Genomic DNA, 18,981 nt, shown 5'->3' with positions numbered 1-18,981 from the left:
TATTTTCCACCCCCTGGTGGCTTTGTCGGTGCATTACAGAGGAACCGCACAAGGAAATAGGAAAAAAAAAAGTTTTTTATTTTCAAATCTGAACAGATACAAGAAGACGATGGCAAGAGCCATCAACAATTTACATTTTCCAGTGTGTCAGACCCCTGTTCGCCTTCAGCAGCAAACAAACCATAAATACATTAAAGAATGCTAACATAGTCTGGTGAAAGTAGCACATTTATAATAAAAGTGAAATTTTACACACAATAAAAACAGCAGAATGGGGACCTTGGACTTGGAGAGCACAAAGTGACTGATTTTCCTCTATATATGTAACTAGAAGGTAAATGTGTATTAAGTTCCTGATTGGTTGAAAAAGATCGAAACTAGAAAAAATAATTGGCTCCTCTGTGTGATCGTCTCCAAATAAATTGCTTTGATTTGATTTCTTTAATATCAGCAACATCTTTTAAAAAAACATGAATCCTACAGCTATGTACAGGCTTTCTCATATTAGCTCTGAGTGAGAAAATTGATTATTTTCTTCTCCAGTGGAGTGGGCAGCAGTAGATTTCAACATCTCCAGTTTAAATAAACCCAGAAGCAGGTCAGCCATCCACTGGAAACTAAACACTTTTCTATCCACTTGGAACAATTTGTCTCAAAATTCTGATGGTAGTAATATATTCTAAATTTGTTTGCAACACATGTTACATATTGTCATTTCCAGAACTGCACAATATCAGGAAAGCATTTAATTCCATATATTGTGCAGCTCTAGTTATGTCCATGAGGGAGTTCTTCATGTGCTTTCCTGGACTATCAGAAATCATCTGGAGCAAAATTAATTCAATAAGATGGTACCAAGTGGTTCTCCAGGAGTGGGTAGGACAAAATAAGACACTGACATCTGAATACGGCCAGTACCAGAAGAGCAAAGGTCTGGAGCGTTCCCTGCTCTGCCTCCTAACAGGATGTAACCCGGATCACGTCTCAGAAATTTGTGAGGTACACGGCCATGGATTTACTAGTTCTGACATTGGAACGTCATCAGATATAATTTTAGATGTAAAACAATTATTTACTTTTTCAGTGTTGTCTCTTTTTCCATTTTGTTTCTGTAGCACATTCATGATCACACCACACAGATGATTAGATTCATGACTGAGTGAAGTTGTGTATTTGAACATCACAACTTCATCTACTTCATAAACCCAACAGCAGCTAAAGGTGGCAGGTGCAAAGTAATATTTTACATTTCTATGAAAGTTTTATGCTTGTTCTATTTAACCTTGATCCTATGTGAATACTTTAACAGCTCAGTGATGTTTTGTTTACAGATTAATTCCTAAAGTACATGTTTCTGGGAGCTTGGTCTGTCAGTGCTGCAAAATGATCCCATCCAAAGCTCCAACTGAAACGAGATCTGATTGTCAGAGAGCTCGTGACTTTAAACCCTGTAACTTTCAAATGAATTATCAAATAATCTGACAAAACATATAATAAATGCAAGCAGACATTGCAAAAGTTGGCAGTCAAGCCTCTATTTGCAGGACACTTTGTGGCAACTTCCACTCATGAACACCTACTGCATGAGAGCAGATATTTCATCAATGATGGAATATTCAGTGTTCTGTCTTAATTGAAGACATAATAAATGAGGGGCTAAAAAGCATAATATTCACATGTGACCTTGTCAGTAATCTGACTCCTACTGATCTGATCTGCCTGTACAGGCTGAGCTTCCTCAGGTGAGATGTTAGTGCTCAGCTGGATCTGTTCAGCCGTCTTCTGGATCACCAGAATGCTTTAAAGTATCCTGACGTCGTCGAAGTTAAAACTCTTGGACCAGCCGAGGAGATCAGAAACCCGGTTACCCAGCCGGACCGGGAACAGAACCATGTTTCCGGGCTTTTCCGTCCCATTTCTTTTCATAAATTACAGGTGCAGTAAGTGATTGATACTTTTGTGAGTGGGCAGTGGTGGTTTTTGACAAGCAGACAGAGCATGGCTCTTCACCCAGAGCGGCACATGAGTGAGTTTACCATAACATATTTCCAACTCTCTAAGCAGACATTCTAGCTGGTTTTCAAAAGGCATGACTGTTTGTCAGACACTCACTGATATACTGACAGGGTGGCCTGGGGGAGCAGAATGTCAACCATAGCAGATTTTTGGAGTAATGTCATAGTCAGTGATTGATTTGGTGAAGTTTTTCAATTTAGCTCAGTATGTTGATTTTGCCACTGTTTCAAACACCAGCCGTGCGCTGTGGAAGTGGGTGGAACCCGGGTCCAGCCGCCTCGTCCTCACAGGTGGGTGTCCTCCTCGTCGGGCGCGTCCTCCTTCATCAGGTTGTCGATGGGGACGATCCAGCTGTCGCTGAATTCCCCGTTCAGCGCCATCTTCTTCTCCTGCATCTCTGGCTGCACCTCCATCACCTCCAGCGTGGGGTTGTCATGGTAACCATTCTCCACCGTGTGCAGCTCTTCGGTCAGGTGCAGCTGCACAGAGGAGAACGAAGTCTTTGAGAATGTTTGAGTTTTTGAGGTCGGTTATGGAACTGCTGAGACGGTTAGTCTTTATGTCTAAAATCTTCTGCTCCAGTTTCAACTTAAACCAGAGAACAGTTTCACCACAATCTGAAGAAATCTGTATAATACTTATCCATATTTCATCAGTTCAGTAAGACTGATGAGTATTCCTTCACTAATTCAGACCGATACTCTTCATTTCGTTTTAGAAAGTAAATCATTCAAGTAAACCGAATGTCTGATAAACATGTACCTGACTTATTGGTTAATTTATCCATCCATCCATTTTCTAACACCCTTGTCCCTAGTGGGGTCAGGAGGAGTGCTGGTGCCCATCTCCAGCAAACATTTCGGGTGAGAGGTGGGGTCACCCTGGACAGGTCACCAGTCCGACACAGCAGTGTAATTTAACATAATGATAATTTCACAGGGGCAGAGTTAAATCCATAATTATAAGTTATCCGTTTTTTGTTTAATTGCTTTAATTTTACGAAGAAACTTGTTTCTGATGGTAAATGAGACAAATGAGCATCACCTAGAATATAAAGCTACGTAAAAAGAGTAATAGTTTAAAGAATTGTTTTCTGGTTTTCTAACTCAATAATCACTGGTTAATTCTATTTGCATTACTTTTATTAAACTAGTCTTGGTTCTAATCTTCTCCACAGATGATCTCAAATCAGGATTTTAGAATAGAGCAGAAACCTCCTTTATGGTTCCACTCCAGGGAAATTCAGGTGTGACAGTAGCATCAAAAATGTTAACACTGCATCATTTGCAGCTAATGGAGGTGAATTGAATGTTTTCGTCTCTCTCTGTTTGATGTCAGTTGAACAGGCAACGTTTAGCGCCTACCTGGTTCTCGTTGTACGGCTTGCGGCGTTGGGACACGCAGACGCCCAGGATGATGATCATGATGAGCAGGGCTCCACATGAGGCCAGGATGGCTGTCAGGGTTTTGTTGTCTGTCGGTTCCTCCAAATTAACAAAACAAAAGAGGTTAACTTCTGCTTCTGGCACACAAGCCCTGGAATACAACACCAATAAAACAATACATACTTCGGCAGGTTTTTTTTCTGCATTGAGTTTTGAAAGTTGCTCCTGTACCAGATTGATGTCGACTGCAAGATGAATTGTCAGGAGTTTAAATAAAAGGTGTTTAATGTGAGATGTGAGTGACTAACAGGTGGAGGCTGTTTTACCTTCAATCTTCAAACTGCCAATCTTACTCCCGTTATTCCGCAGCGTAGCGAAGCAGGTACCGTTACGCAGGCTGGACATGAAGCTCTTGCACAATTGCACCAGAGTTTTGTTTTTCGTTGACTGCAAGTGAAAATGCAATGTGTCAGTGAATGAGCTGAAAAGGAATGAGAGGCAGAGGCAGGACTCGGCGGTCAGAGGTGACGGCGGAGGTTAGATCTTCCTGTGCTGTCATGTTCGGATTGTTTCTGTTAGTGAAGGTCCTGTGGTATGTTTGTCAGTCAAAGACAAAGCTGGGGATATAAATAAGATGTGGGAACAAAGGAAGCTGGAGACAGGCAGGAAAGGTTTCCACTGAGGTGTTTTTCCACCCTGCTGTTGGAAACCTTGATTCTTTTTATAGCAGACCTCACTGCCTCCCCCTCCAGAGCCAGGATCCTAAAATCCAGGTCCAGAGTCCTGCAGGGTTTAGATGTGCCTCTGCTTCAACACACCTGGATCAAACAATCAGGTCATTAGCAGAACTGGGCTGCACTGCGGAGGTCATTCAGTCTTCTGATTGAGGCGTGGAGGACACTGGCCCTGGAGGCCTGGATTTGAGGACCCCCTGTCTACTGGATGAACGCTGAAGCTGCAGAATGTAACTTTTATAAAAATGTTTTTTTTTCCATCTTTTCTAAAACTGTCACCATCAGGCAGCTTTTCTCAAACCAAACTCTGAGGCCTTCAGCGGAGTGACTTGACATAATGAAACCAAAGCTGCAAAACGTCTGATTTGGCTCCTGAGGTTCATTAGAATGGTTCTGATCAAAGCATATTTATGTGTTAGAATGGCCCAGTCAAAGTCCAAATCTATAAATTCAATGCAGAATTGAATTCTTGAATGTCTTCCCACTGTTCAGATTTTGCTTCCGAAATTAATTTGAAGTAAATCCATAAGCTGACTTTCAGCAAGAGTCTAAACTGACAGAGTGAGATGCTCTGAGCTAAAAGCTGTGCTGAAAGAACAGAGTTATGATCATAACTGCTTCTGGTAGTCTGACATGATTTTTATCAGCTGATTTTATATATGTCACTATATGACTGGAAATGCTGATACCTCTACACTGCTGCTCCTGAGGAATGAGATATTATCTCATTAAGGTTTGTATCTGGTTAAATAATTATTATTATACATTATAAAACTTCTGCTCCACAGATATTCTCTTCATATCTCCTGCATATTATATTATTAAGCATAGCAACAGTGATGTCCAGATACTAAAGATCTGAACCAGGATTTAAACAGCTACACTTTCAGGAGATAATGCCATACAAAGAAACAAGCCACTCAGTAGGAATGCCAGTGAACTTCTTTCCTTTGGGCAAAACTCTTATGATTTAATATGCAGATAGCATATCTGCAGTAAAAATGGAAGTTTAAATAGAGTCTGGAAAAGAACGGCCACACAGAACTGCTGGTCCTCAAATAAATCTAGCATTGTTTTATTGTAGTTCTCTTGTATCAAGTCTTCAAAAAAAAAAAAAGGGAGACCCAAAAACGGAGTGGGAAGGGTGTTGGCTGACGGGACAAAGGCTCAGGATGGTGTTCACTGCCTCTTTTTTTTATTTACAAGAATAGAAACAGTCATAATGTTTGATTAAGACTTAATGATTCAAATCAAAACTTAAATCTTACCTCTGAATCGCTCAGAGAAAACTGCAAGAGAACAAAGACAATATGTCAAGCAAATAGTTAATTTGTGTGTTTTGTCAAAACCTTCAACTGATGAAAGGCAGCACTGTCCAACTTACCATAAATGTCTCAGTGTTTGTCTCAGTCCCCCCAGGTCGTGTCGTGGCCTCAGGGGTCGAGCTTTGAGTGATGACAAGAGTGTGTTTTGCAGTGGGAGTGTTGCCGGGGGTGGAGCTCCTCTCTGGGACCTGGCCGGAGTTTGAAGGTGCAGTCGACACCAACCCCGTCTTTGTCACAGTCTGTGGAGTGGGACCTTCAATCAGAAAGGACAGTGACTGGTAAAGATTGGTAAAGGTTGTATTCTTATGACATGGAGGAAGAGATAAAATGGGATTCCTCACTAAGAAATGAAGTTAAAGGACTGATCCTGAGAGGGGAGTCATGAGAGACAGAAGAGAACAATATAGGTTTTACAGGAACAAAATGAATATCTAGTGATTTTAGTTATCTCTGGAAAAGAGATAACTTTTAAGTTATCTCGTGTGGTTTAAGTTTAGATAAGCTTGTTTTACTCATTAAGCAAAAGATAATAATGACGTAATCTAATTGAGAAAAAGGTGAAGACACCAAATGCAATATATCTATTGTCTGTACCGGCTTATCCTTGCAAAGGGGTTGCCTATCCCCAGAGGTCTTGGGGTAAAGGGAAGGGTAACCCTCCGGTCCATCACAGGGCAACACCAGGGGACACACACTCACATCAAGGGACAATTTGGAGAGACAGAGTAACCTAAAAGTCACGTTTCTGATGCTCAGTCCACAAATAGCTAAGTTGATGTGGTTTATGAAGCAAACTACACTGCTGTGTGAAAACGTTTAGACCAGGGGTGTCAAACTCCAGTCCTGAAGGGCCGCTGTCCTGCAGTTTTTAGATGTGCCACAGGTACAAAACACCAGAATCAAATGGCTTAATTACCTCCTCAGTTCTCCAGAGCCTTGCTAATTACTTAATTATTCTATTCAGGTGTGGTGCAGCAGAGGTACTTCTAAAAGTTGCAGGACACCGGCCCTCGAGGACTGGAGTTTGACACCCCTGGTTTAGACCCACTGAGACCAAAACTCTCAGCCTGTCCTTGGTGAATTTCTCATTGCGGTGTCCGGGTTCTGCTTCAGCTAGAATTTATTTACAGATGAGACAAGTAACCCTCAAGTACCGTCTGATAAAAAGTAGAATTCAAGTTTATGTCACTGGTCAAATGAGACCAAAACTAAACATTCTGACTTAGATGCTAAACTAGCTAACTCAAACTAAATCACACATCACCCTCAAAACACAATCTGCGCCACATCATGAAACATGGTAGTAGTCACATCATGCTGTGGGGTTGCTGTCCAGCAGGGACAGAGAAGCAATGGAAGTAAATAAATAGCTGCAGAGATCCATAGCTCAGCTTTGAGATGACAGAGTAATTAATGGCTGACAACTCCACAAATCTGGCCTTTATGGAAGAGCAGCAAGAGAAAAGCAGCCATTGAGTCCAAGCTGTAAGACGTCTGCCACAAGTCTAACAGGTGGACCCAGTAAGAATTCATCTCTTTGATCTAAATGGAAAAAAGTAAACTATGTGTGGTTGGAAATGAAAAATCACCCAGAATGCAGCATCCTTGTGAACATGGTGGTGGTCTTTGTCAGGTGTAGGAAGGTTGCTGAGGAGAAGAAACTGAATACACGGCAATCCTAAACCGTGAGGTGTCACTACAGTGAACTCCTCTTCCTGCAATTCCAATCTGACACCAAACATAATTTTTTAAAGTCTCTTTCTGTTCTTCCTAATAAACATCTTTGGCTTTACACATCAGAGATGAACTAATGTGGACGAAGCTGCAATGATTAGCAACATTTTTTATGAGTTAAAAGACTCATGAACACAAGATACACACTATTGTAGCCCACAGCTTCTCAAGCCTCAGTGTTTGGTTCCTCAACCAACAGATTAACTTCATGAGTTGTGGCTTTTGAGACATGATGTCATGAAATGAGACATCAACCACTCAGTTGATGCATATGTTGTGTTTCAGGTAATTGTGAGCAAAAAGTTGCGTCACCTGCTTTGCTGCCCTCGTTGCTGCTGGCAGCCGTCAATGTTGCTTGGCTCCTCTGAGACGTTGGCCCCACCGGTGGACCAGCTGTGTTGGTTGTCTTCTCCGTAGCATTTTCACTTGGTTTCAAGGCCGATGCCACAGTACCTCTGTTGGGCTCAGTAGCTGTAGTCAACACTGAATTGCTGTTGCTGCCAGGACTCCCTGTAGTTTGGTTTGTTGTCGAGGTAGAGATGACAGTCGTAATGGAGGCGGTGACAGTGGTGGTTGGAGGATTGATGGCACCAGACGAGGTGGCAGGTATGGTTAAGATCTGTGTACTGGTTTTTGACTGTGCTGTAGTAGCGGTTGTCACAGTGGGAGGGTTGCTGGTGGCCGTTGTGGGTTGCTGCTGAGCCGTTGTTCCTATGGACGGGGCTTCACTCGTTGGCTTTTCAGACTGATGACTGTATTCTGGTGAGACCGAGGCAATGATTGAATTAGGTGAAACAGTAGGAGCATTTGTTGGTTTCCCTGTTTCATCTGGTTTTGTGGTGGAAACGTCACTGCTCTCTGAACAGATGCCTGCAAGTAAAACAGATAAACTCATTACTAGCTGGGAATACCAGAGTGAGTAGCACAGAGTGAGTAGCACATGAAAACAGTGATGAGTTTTACATCTGAGGGTGAGAATGGGGATGTGGGACTCTACATCCTTCTGACTGGAAGGTTTGTGCATAAACTTTCCCTTTATGCCTGTTTAAGTCGTCATAATCTGTCAGTGAAAGATGTTTTTGTAAATTGTTAAAAGAAGCAACTCCGGCTGCGGTGATGGCACGGTGCAACACGCGGTCATGTAAGGAGGCCGTAAAGAGGCTGTCACAGGTTCGAGCCCCGGCCTGGTGACCTGTGCCTCACATCTTCTCCTTCCCTCATTAGCCACCTTCCTGTCTGACAACTTCTACTCAAACGAGGAACTTTCTTGTTCTCACATGATATAAAACTCATCTTGCTTAAATGAGAGATTTTCTTATTTTGACAGGTTATGCATCTCGTTTGAATGTGATGTTTCTTCTGAATTGACTTCCTCACTCTGGCAGTCTGAGCAGTCAGATCACACCAAGGTAAACGTAAGAGGTTTGAACAAAACAAGCAAACTTCAAGGTGATAAATGACGACATTCTCATCACGTGGAGCTAACATGATATGCCCAATAACATATTTGGTATATCAAATGTGCCAAAATATTTTGCATATTTGCCAAATTTTAATCAGATAGGTTCTAAAATTTGGGTCATTTTAGTCATTCTTGATGGAAATAAATTTGAAAAGGTCCTAGTTTCATTAAGAACTCTGTTTCATTTTCAGACACCAGGTTCTCCTGTTGGGACATCTTTGAGCTCCAACTTCAGCTCACCATCGTCTTCTGTTTCTCTATTTAGAACAATCAGAGCAGGAAGCTGCAAACAATAAACTTGGAGGCGCCCCACCCATGACCACAACCTGTTTTTAGTGACCCATGAACAGCCCTCACCCAACGCTGCGGCCAGAAAACAATGGCCTTCCACCGTCTGAGCCCCTGATCTTTTCATCGTATAGTGGCTCGGACACACTGGAACCTTTCCCACCCAAAAAAAGAAGTAAAAAATAAATAAATAAAAATAATTCAGTCATGCCAGGTTATTTATTTGCTTACTTAATCTTACTTTAAGATTAAAGTCCTTTGAAATTAAATATTTTTAGTGGGAGAACTTTCCAAAAAAGATCACCACTCCCATGAATTATGGTAATGTTGATTAATGTTCACTGTCATAATCAAATAAAATATATTGAATTAAACTAAATCAAACCACTGCAGGTCTAAATTCTGAATTAGAAGCAACAACAAGAAGCTTCCACATTGCTCTGGCATTTAATTAGTGAATTACAAAAATATTTTCCAATGACATGAGGCTCATATCTATAAAGAAGAGGATGAATCTGTGACATTCCTGACCTCTGCTTATGAAACCAACAACACAAAGTATTGCATTATCTCCTTTCTCCTCTGTTGCATCATAGCCTGCCTGGTGCAACACACAGCACCGTCTTCACAGATTTATTCTCTAGTGTAATTAACATAATAACAGTGGCTTGCAACAGAACTCTGTGACGGCGTGTCAATTTCTGCCAAAAATTGGAAATATTGAGGTTAATCTAAAAAGATTTCTAGAAAAAAAATTTAGAGCTTCAAAAGTTGAACATTGTCAAAGCAGAAATGTTCTAGAAAATTAAAAACATTTTCTAGAACATTTCTGAGGTTTTTGCTGAAATTTTTCTTTCCTGTTTTTCTATCCACTTTGGCCCTGATAAGCTGGTGTAGAATTCAGATTATTTGAATCTCTTCACGTTTTTCCTGATACAGCCACAAACGTCAGTGAGTTTTGTTAAGTGTTACTTGACACACTAACACAAAGTAATGCATACATTGTAAAGTGGAAAATGATAGGTTTTCAAATTGTTTTACAAATGTGAACATTTGAAAAGTATGTCATGCATTTGTCAATCCTTCATGGAAGACCCTTTCGCTGTAAAAAAAAATAGTTGAGTCTACCAGCTTTGCACGTCTAGAGACAGAAATTTCTACACATTCTTCTTAAAATATCTCAAGTTCTCTGATTGAAAGGCGAGCATTTGTGACGGGTTCGGGTCCAGTGGAGGCTGGAGGAGCAGAGACATCAGTTATCAGCTGCTCCAACAGAGGTCACCACTCAGAGAAACTCCTTTGATAAATCAAAGTGTACTCTGTTATCTGACCTTATGCTTTAAATATTTGAGATTTGAGTATTTATGAGTCCAAGGAATAATTAGAATGTTTTATTTTTCTTCATAACTCCTGAGGATCTGAAACGTGTTTTTAAAGCTTCATCATATGGAAGCATCTTTGTTTTAAACCTGGAAATAGGAAACCAGGCCAAGAATTCAACACAGTTCAGTTTATTTATGCAGAACCACTTCCTGAGAAAAATCATCTCAGGTCATTAAAGGAAGGAAACGCCTTCAGTTGCCAGGGACGATTCATGCTTCCCCACTCACTTTTACAGCAGTTTAAAAAAATAAAATAAAATAAAAAACGCTGCCACCTTCTTTAATTCTAAATTAGCTTTGACTGACCGCATTTCATCTGTTCAGGCCTGATTTCTGCCTGAAGAAGAAATCCTTTCAACAGAACCTGTCTAACAAGACGAAGCAGACTAAAAGATTTCTAAAAGCAGAAGGTTATTCTCCAGCCTACAGAGAACCAATAAAAATAAGACCCAATGTTACTGACATGGATTTATCTGAAAATGATCACAATCCATTTGTAAGTTTCCAGAGAACAGTGAGAGTCAGGAAACCTTTCTAAGAGTGGCAGGTCTACCAAAATGATGTTGGTGGCTCATCCAGAAGAACCCAGAACAGCTTCTGGATCAGAACAGGCCTCAGCTCAGCTCAACGTCTGTGATTCGGTTTAGATTTGATATTCAAATGACAAAATACTAAATATGCAAATTATTTAAAATATTATTAAAAACATTCTCTTCAGATCTGTCCTGTTAACAAAGTTACAACTGTTTCAAATTCTTCTAAAATTCATGAAAAATTCGTCTCTCAGGTTGTTTTTCTGTGTTAACATGTGGTATGACCTCTGACCCCAGCTGTCGCTGATGCATCTGTTTTGTTGAGGGCGACAGCACTGACTGATTCTCCTCTTATCAAACCTGCTGTTTTTACCTCACCCACACATTCCTTATGATACAGCCCCAGCAAAACATACACACACACACACACACACACACGCGCACACACGCGCGCACACACACACACACACACACACACACACACACACACACACACACACACACACGCATATATACCACCTGTAATCTATCAAAGACACGTCATGTTTTTCTTCTTCTCCCTATGTGAGGATTATTTATGCTAACATTCTGACTCAACTCTCTTATTTTTGATGCACTGATTGTAAAGCTGGCCGATGCCGATACTGTAAGGTTCTTGTGAATCTCTGAGTTTGATATTTTAATGTTTACAGGTTGTATTTCTCATTCGTTGACATGAACACAGGAAATAAACACATGCTGGAAAAACCCCCACTACTGAGCAATTTGTTACTATTCCGATTAAAGTATGATATGAAATGTTTCTGTTATTACAGATGTGTAGCTGGCTCAGCAGTAAGAACTCTAATTACAACATTTCTGCCTCCTCCATGTCCACTTAGAGGGACATGCAAAAGTATTTATACTACTATATGTCTTTCTTTCTGTTTTTTTTATTTTATTTTAATGTTGTCACCTTGCAAACACAAACTTTAATAAATTTGATATTTTACTTGCCAGACCCAAAGAAAACAACTGAAAATTAAGTTATAAAGTTCAGTCAATCAATCAAATTTTATTTATTAACACTTTATATTAATGAATACCACACCAAAGTGCTTTCCATTAGTTCAGGAAAATGACAAAATTACTTAACAATATTAAAAGAAAAATTAAAAATCAAATCTACACCATACTTAAAGCAGTCCAGAAAAATAAAACTCATTCAGAGCCCAAAGACTTATATTATGTTTTGAAAAAATACAACTTCTGACCTAGAACTAGAAGTTGTTGTCATTTTTAAGGAAGCACAATTTTATTTCTATTTTTGTTAGGATTTAAAAGACATAAAAACATAAAACTTTTGCAAAATGAATAATGGATACACTTTAATTTTCTTCTATGAAATGTTATTTGTATAGATGTAAGAACCCCCCCCCCAAAAAAAACAAATGGAACCCTGCAGAACCACACAGAACACTGCAGATCCCCACAGAACCCTGCAGATCCACACAGAACACTGCAGATCCCCACAGAACCCTGCAGATCCACACAGAACCCTGCAGATCCACACAGAACCCTGCAGATCCACACAGAACACTGCAGATCCCCACAGAACCCTGCAGATCCACACAGAACCCTGCAGATCCCCACAGAACCCTGCAGATCCACACAGAACCCTGCAGATCCCCACAGAACCCTGCAGATCCACACAGAACCCTGCAGATCCCCACAGAACCCTGCAGATCCACACAGAACCCTGCAGATCCCCACAGAACCCTGCAGATCCACACAGAACCCTGCAGATCCCCACAGAACCCTGCAGATCCACACAGAACCCTGCAGATCCCCACAGAACCCTGCAGATCCCCACAGAACCCTGCAGATCCCCACAGAACCCTGCAGAACCACACAGAACCCTGCAGATCCACACAGAACCCTGCAGATCCCCACAGAACCCTGCAGATCCACACAGAACCCTGCAGAACCACACAGAACCCTGCAGATCCACACAGAACCCTGCAGATCCACACAGAACCCTGCAGAACCACACAGAACCCTGCAGATCCACACAGAACCCTGCAGATCCACACAGAACCCTGCAGAACCACACAGAACCCTGCAGATCCCCACAGAACCCTGCAGATCCACACAGAACACTGCAGATCCCCACAGAACCCTGCAGATCCCCACAGAACCCTGCAGATCCCCACAGAACCCTGCAGAACCACACAGAACCCTGCAGATCCCCACAGAACCCTGCAGATCCACACAGAACCCTGCAGATCCCCACAGAACCCTGCAGATCCACACAGAACCCTGCAGAACCACACAGAACCCTGCAGATCCACACAGAACCCTGCAGATCCCCACAGAACCCTGCAGAACCACACAGAACCCTGCAGATCCACACAGAACCCTGCAGATCCACACAGAACCCTGCAGAACCACACAGAACCCTGCAGATCCACACAGAACCCTGCAGATCCCCACAGAACCCTGCAGAACCACACAGAACCCTGCAGATCCACACAGAACCCTGCAGATCCACACAGAACCCTGCAGATCCACACAGAACCCTGCAGATCCACACAGAACCCTGCAGATCCCCACAGAACCCTGCAGATCCCCACAGAACCCTGCAGATCCCCACAGAACCCTGCAGAACCACACAGAACCCTGCAGATCCACACAGAACCCTGCAGATCCACACAGAACCCTGCAGATCCCCACAGAACCCTGCAGATCCCCACAGAACCCTGCAGATCCACACAGAACCCTGCAGATCCCCACAGAACCCTGCAGATCCACACAGAACCCTGCAGATCCACACAGAACCCTGCAGATCCCCACAGAACCCTGCAGATCCCCACAGAACCCTGCAGATCCCCACAGAACCCTGCAGATCCACACAGAACCCTGCAGATCCCCACAGAACCCTGCAGATCCCCACAGAACCCTGCAGAACCACACAGAACCCTGCAGAACCACACAGAACCCTGCAGCCAATGCTGCATCTGCTGAGCATCGACTCGCTGCAACATGTTGATCATGTCATAATGTTGTCATTTTCTTTCCACCATCACATAGCAACCCAAGAAAACTCGCTGATGTTTATGGGTGTAATGGGACAAAATGTGAAAATGTTCCGTTTGCCGGTCAAGAGCAGCAAATATCCAGAACAGTCGCTAAGTCCTCCTGTTGTATCAGATCCAACCACAGAAAGAAGTTTTTTCAACTGAAACAAAGAACTTCTTTATGCATAAATCTAAAATCAAACTTATATCAAACATCATAATCGTGTGCTGCTGCTGGGCCTGGTTCCTGCCAGCTGATTGGCTGTGGGAAGCGGCTGCCTGTCCTTTCTCTGGCTCTTCTCTTGGCTCAGCTCTCTGACAGGAAGCAGCTTGCTTGGTTTTGATTTTGTTCGACTTCAAACTCTGATCAGCGTTAATGTCTCCGGATTCAGAGGAAACCACTGGATCTGAAGGCAGACAGACTGACGGACCTGTTACCCACTGGGCCTGCAGGGCTGGGATGCTTTCACCAGATAATCATCATAATAAGTCTGTTCTGTTACATCCATAGTATAATATTAGTGTAATAATGTGAAGCTAGATGGCACAAACTGATGTATGAATAAAACATATTTTATGCCAGTTATATTGTGAACACAGTTAGTTTTGGATTTGTCTGCAGCACACGGTGTTTTAAAAGCTCATTTTATTCAAACTGATGTTCTGCCATCTTTTAAATTACATGTTATGTTTTGGTGCCTATGAGAGATGCAAAATATAACGATGTTCATTTTAGCGGTAAGGCAAAACCCCATTTTTACTTTTTTCGTTTTGAATATAATTGCACTTCAAAAAATTTTAATATTAAAAAAATATACATTTTATTTTAATAATCTAAATTGATATGGTTCTCAGATTGAAGTACTAAACATAATAATGTTTGTTTCTGTTCATTTGATGATTATCTTATAGGTAATGAAAACACATTATCAGATGCCTCAGTTTCTCAGAGTATTAAAATATTGCATAAGGCTAATAAATAGAAGATTTTAAGTACAGAAATATGAGCATGCCCAAATATACATCTATGCGCTCTATATCTGTGCTCTGCATATTTGTTCTGTGCTCCTTTTGAATGAGGAATGTTCTGGATGTTCTCTGTGTGGAGGCCAAAACTTATGAATCTCCTCAAAACTCATGGATGGGCTTTGTTTGGACAATTTTTTTCCTTCCACTCAACTTTCAGTTGATGTATTTGGGTACAGCGCTCAGTGAATCGGTTCTTTAGCAGGGTGCTGATGTGACTGTGTAGGACTAGGAATAATATTTCTATATTAGAACATTTCTCTTTTGGGGGGTCTCATAATATTCTGATTTTACAAAGAAAAAATCATTAATGTCACATTTTCATTATCTGTAAGCCACAACAATCAAAATGAACAGAAATATGTGATTGTATGGGATGAATCTGGATGACATTCTACAGCTGTCTTCATGTTCTATTGTTGTCTGATAATGACTGACAGTGCAGTCCTGGTTATGACCGATGTTCCCCTCAGCCTGGTTCGTCCAGTGAGAAATGTTGTGAAGCTGCTTCATTAAGCTAACTGTGGAAGACAGGAAGAGTTTAAACTCAGCGTGGAGCTGGAAGAACTTGAGAGGTTCTGATATCTGCATCGGCTGCACACCTTTAGTGTTTCGGAGAAAAAACAATCGTGTGGCTAAAAGGAGAAAAGTTTAACTCAAGGAATCTTTCATTCCACAATTTCTACACAGCTTCTGAGCATGTGGCCAGAGAGACTTTACAAAGAAGCAGCAAAAGCAAATAAGGTGGCTCAGCAGAGCTGGAGTCATTCAGGACATCCATCCATCCATTTTCCATTTAAGGGACAAGGGTGTAAACCCTTGTCACTTAGTGGGGTCAGGAGGGTTGCTGGTGCCTCTTTCAACCAGGCACACACACTCACACCTAAGGACAATTTGGAGAGGCCAATTAACCTGACAGTCATGTTTTTGGACTGTGGGAGGAAACTGGAGTACCCAGAGAAAACCCACACATGCACAGGGAGAACATGCAAACTCCATGCAGAAAGACCCAGGCTGGGAATCAAACCCAGAACCTTCTTGCTGCAAGGCAACAGCTCTACCAACTGCACCATTGTGCAGTCCGCCATTCAGGATATGTTACTGTAAAATATCATCCCTGCCCCTGAATACTGAGCTGTTAGCATGACATGACAGCTACTGGACTGTCATTGAGCTCAGTCTTCAGTCAGAGGCCTATTCAGAGTCACTGCAAGACCTGACTGCTACAGGAGATTCTTCCTGCCCACAGCATCACCACCTACAGAAACTCTTTGAAGTTGCTTGAATTATATGAGTTAAATATTTTCCTTTTGGGAGAAATGATTTTGAATTGAGTTAAATTGAGCTGAACTGAACTGTATTAAACTGAACTAAATTGAACCAAATAAACTGAACTGAATTAAACTGAGTAAACTGAACTCAGTTGAAATACATTAATTTGAATGAAATTGAATTGATTTGAACTCAACTGAGCTGTTTTTAGTCGAACTGGATTAAACTGAATTGAAGTGAAGCTGCTTGAATCTTCCATACTTGTGAAAGCCATGTTGTTAATCCTGCAAATATTATAAAGGAAGAAGAAATCAGATCTTATTGCTCTCAGCAGCAGGTCTGATTCCTCTGGCTCTGCAGTCAGCTCTCTGCTGTTCTGCTTAGAAACAGGAAGTGGTTTGTTGTAGCTTTTCAGTTAAAACAGATTAATGTCTCATGTACTCATAAGTTTTGTGTTTTTTATGTTTGACAGCATCAGATCATAAAAGCAGCTCCCTGTCAGTGATGTCAAACTCTTTCTCCTTTCCTGCACATTAATGGCCCAAAATTAACCATTTATTTCCACAGTTGGTTCTTTTAACTGACGGCTCCAGTTAAACTCCTCTCCTCCATCTGAAACCAATCCTGTTCCCGGACACAGTTCCTCACTTTACACAATTTAACCACAGACATCAATGTTTCATTGTGATTTTATATGATTGTAGCAGCATAAATGGTACGCTGCCACTTTAAGAGTAATTTCAGCTGCTGCATATAAGCAAGCGTTCACCTGACATGAGGTTGCTTGCGTCGTGACGTCAAATTGAAGTTGCTCCCTTTGTTTGCGCCGTTCTGGGTAAGCGTGGGTGTTTTATCATTTGTCAGCTTTAGGAATGGCTATTAATGTCAACTGGTTTGTCTGCTTAGCCTCCTTCGCTGCACCTTTAATATCGGGGTCGATCTGTCCATTCATTTCTGCTGATAGGAAGGTAAGAGCTTAGCGTGGCTAAGTAACACCCGTTTCATGTAAACAAAACCTTCACATACCATTTTTTATTACAGTTGCACTGCATCTAGGTGGTACTGAGGATCTGATTATTGGGCATTTATCAGGTCACAGGTAAACGGCTGCTGCAAGTTATAAATTTTGTTGTAGCAGTTGAATTAATTTGCTATATTTTTTTGTTAGCCACCTGATGACTCTTCGGCATTGCACCTGGATTGATGCTCGCTGCTGTTTTGCCTAACTCCAAATTGTTTTAAAAAGACCAACTTGAACTTGCCCTGCTTCTGGGAGCAGTGATGGCGCTATCGAAGGAATGAACTGCAACATTGTAGCGCCATTGTACCACTGTTTTACTTGTATTGTTTCATTTTTTTGTCTTTCTTTTAAGGACTGAGGCTTCGGTGGTGGCGGTGGTGACCCCTGGTGGCGGTGTCTCGTCTTGCGTGTTTTGTTGGAGCACCTTTTCTTTCTTTGCTGTGTTTTTGTAGTGTCTAGGTGATTCCCTTTTTCTGCACTGGATGTTGCCCCTTTCCCTCACTACTTCCCCACTGGTAAGCCTCAGTTTCCTTTGCAATTTAGACGTTTTATGATAAATCTTGTTAACTGCATTCACTGTTTTAACCATTCAATTTCAGATCATTATTTTAAAAAGAGATTATAAAGACGAATAAACTTTGTAGAACTTCCTGAATCTTGTCTCATTTTCCAGCAGAACGTACTTGCGTCCTTTCATTACATTTTCCTGGAATTATTCCAGGTGGCGTTGTTGGTCATTATAACCTGTAAGAGTTTATATCTTGGGTTCATAATTAAAAATAAAGGAAATCCACCCCCAGGTTGCCACAAATTGGCGTTGTTGGCAGGATTATTGCTGTGTAAAAGGAGACTTGATTCCTTAGTTTTTTTTTGTTTTTCTGTATGTGTAGTGGTCTTGTGTTTTGTTTGCTTTGGAGGAGAATTGTGTTGTGTGTACAGGCAAAACAGCAGTGAGCCCATCTAGTAAAGGATCCAGATTATGGAGGAGGAGATCCAAGAAATGCGGGACTTGATTGTCCGATTGAAAGCAGACAACGAACGACTGCGTCAGGAACAGTCACTCTCTGCCCCAGGTACTTCTACTGCCACTTCTACTTCAAGCACATCTCAGAGTGCTTTGCCCGCCTCAGGTCCCCTTGTGTCAGAGAGGTTGGTGTTTGTGCCTCGTGACAGGAAATGTCCGATGTTCAGGGGAAGATCCGGTATAGGGTTAAATGAATGGTTGGAGGAGGCTGAGGTCTGTATGAGGGCACGTCACTTATCACCTGTTGATCAGGCTTTTTATTTGTATGATCATTTGGAGGGTGAGGCGCGAGAGGAGCTCAGATACCGCTCTAGTGCTGAACGGACTGATCCAGCTTGCATTATTAGAGTGCTAAAAGAGGTATATGATTGTACTGATTCCTATGTCTCGTTGCAAGAGGCTTTCTTTTCTAGAAAGCAGCAGGAAGATGAAACTCTTCAAGAATTTTCACTTGCACTAATGGGATTAATGGAGAAGGTTAAAGCCTCTGCACCCACTAATATGGTTAATGCTGATGTATTGTTGAGGGATCAGTTTGTGGAGCATGTTCTAGATGGTCCACTGCGGCGTGCATTGAAACAGTTTGTACGGGAGAAGCCTGCAGCTACTTTACTTGATGTCAGGGCTGAAGCTATTAGGTGGGAACGGGAGGGCTCATCTGGCGATAGTAGGGCCCGGAGTCTTTCAGTTCCATCACTTGGATTTCAGTATGCTGTCCAGAGC

At 41.8% G+C, this 18,981-nt stretch overlaps 1 protein-coding gene and 1 long non-coding RNA gene across 2 annotated transcripts in view; one reads left to right on the top strand and one right to left on the bottom strand.

Annotated features, from left to right (window-relative positions):
* Window positions 1–57: 57 nt before the first annotated feature.
* podxl (podocalyxin-like) overlaps window positions 58–18,981 on the bottom strand; it is a 32,856-nt gene continuing 13,932 nt past the window's right edge. Inside the window, exons 2-8 of the mRNA XM_008401511.3 lie at window positions 7,507–8,064; window positions 5,520–5,713; window positions 5,404–5,424; window positions 3,728–3,848; window positions 3,585–3,646; window positions 3,381–3,500; window positions 58–2,495 (exon numbers count right to left, since the gene is read on the bottom strand). Of these exons, the coding sequence (XP_008399733.1) occupies window positions 2,301–2,495; window positions 3,381–3,500; window positions 3,585–3,646; window positions 3,728–3,848; window positions 5,404–5,424; window positions 5,520–5,713; window positions 7,507–8,064 (1,271 nt within the window). The 3' untranslated portion in view covers window positions 58–2,300. The remainder of the gene's footprint in view (window positions 2,496–3,380; window positions 3,501–3,584; window positions 3,647–3,727; window positions 3,849–5,403; window positions 5,425–5,519; window positions 5,714–7,506; window positions 8,065–18,981) is intronic.
* Window positions 5,624–9,162, top strand: LOC103459716 (uncharacterized). Its single transcript, XR_014086022.1, has 3 exons — window positions 5,624–5,738; window positions 8,522–8,603; window positions 8,848–9,162. It is a non-coding gene; the product is annotated as an uncharacterized LOC103459716 (long non-coding RNA).

The sequence above is a fragment of the Poecilia reticulata genome, chromosome 23 (genome assembly GCF_904066995.2).
Source record: "Poecilia reticulata chromosome 23, P_reticulata-male-v2, whole genome shotgun sequence".
Lineage (NCBI taxonomy): Eukaryota > Metazoa > Chordata > Actinopteri > Cyprinodontiformes > Poeciliidae > Poecilia > Poecilia reticulata.
Note: the sequence above shows the minus strand (reverse complement) of the source record. Positions and strands in the feature narration are given on the sequence as shown.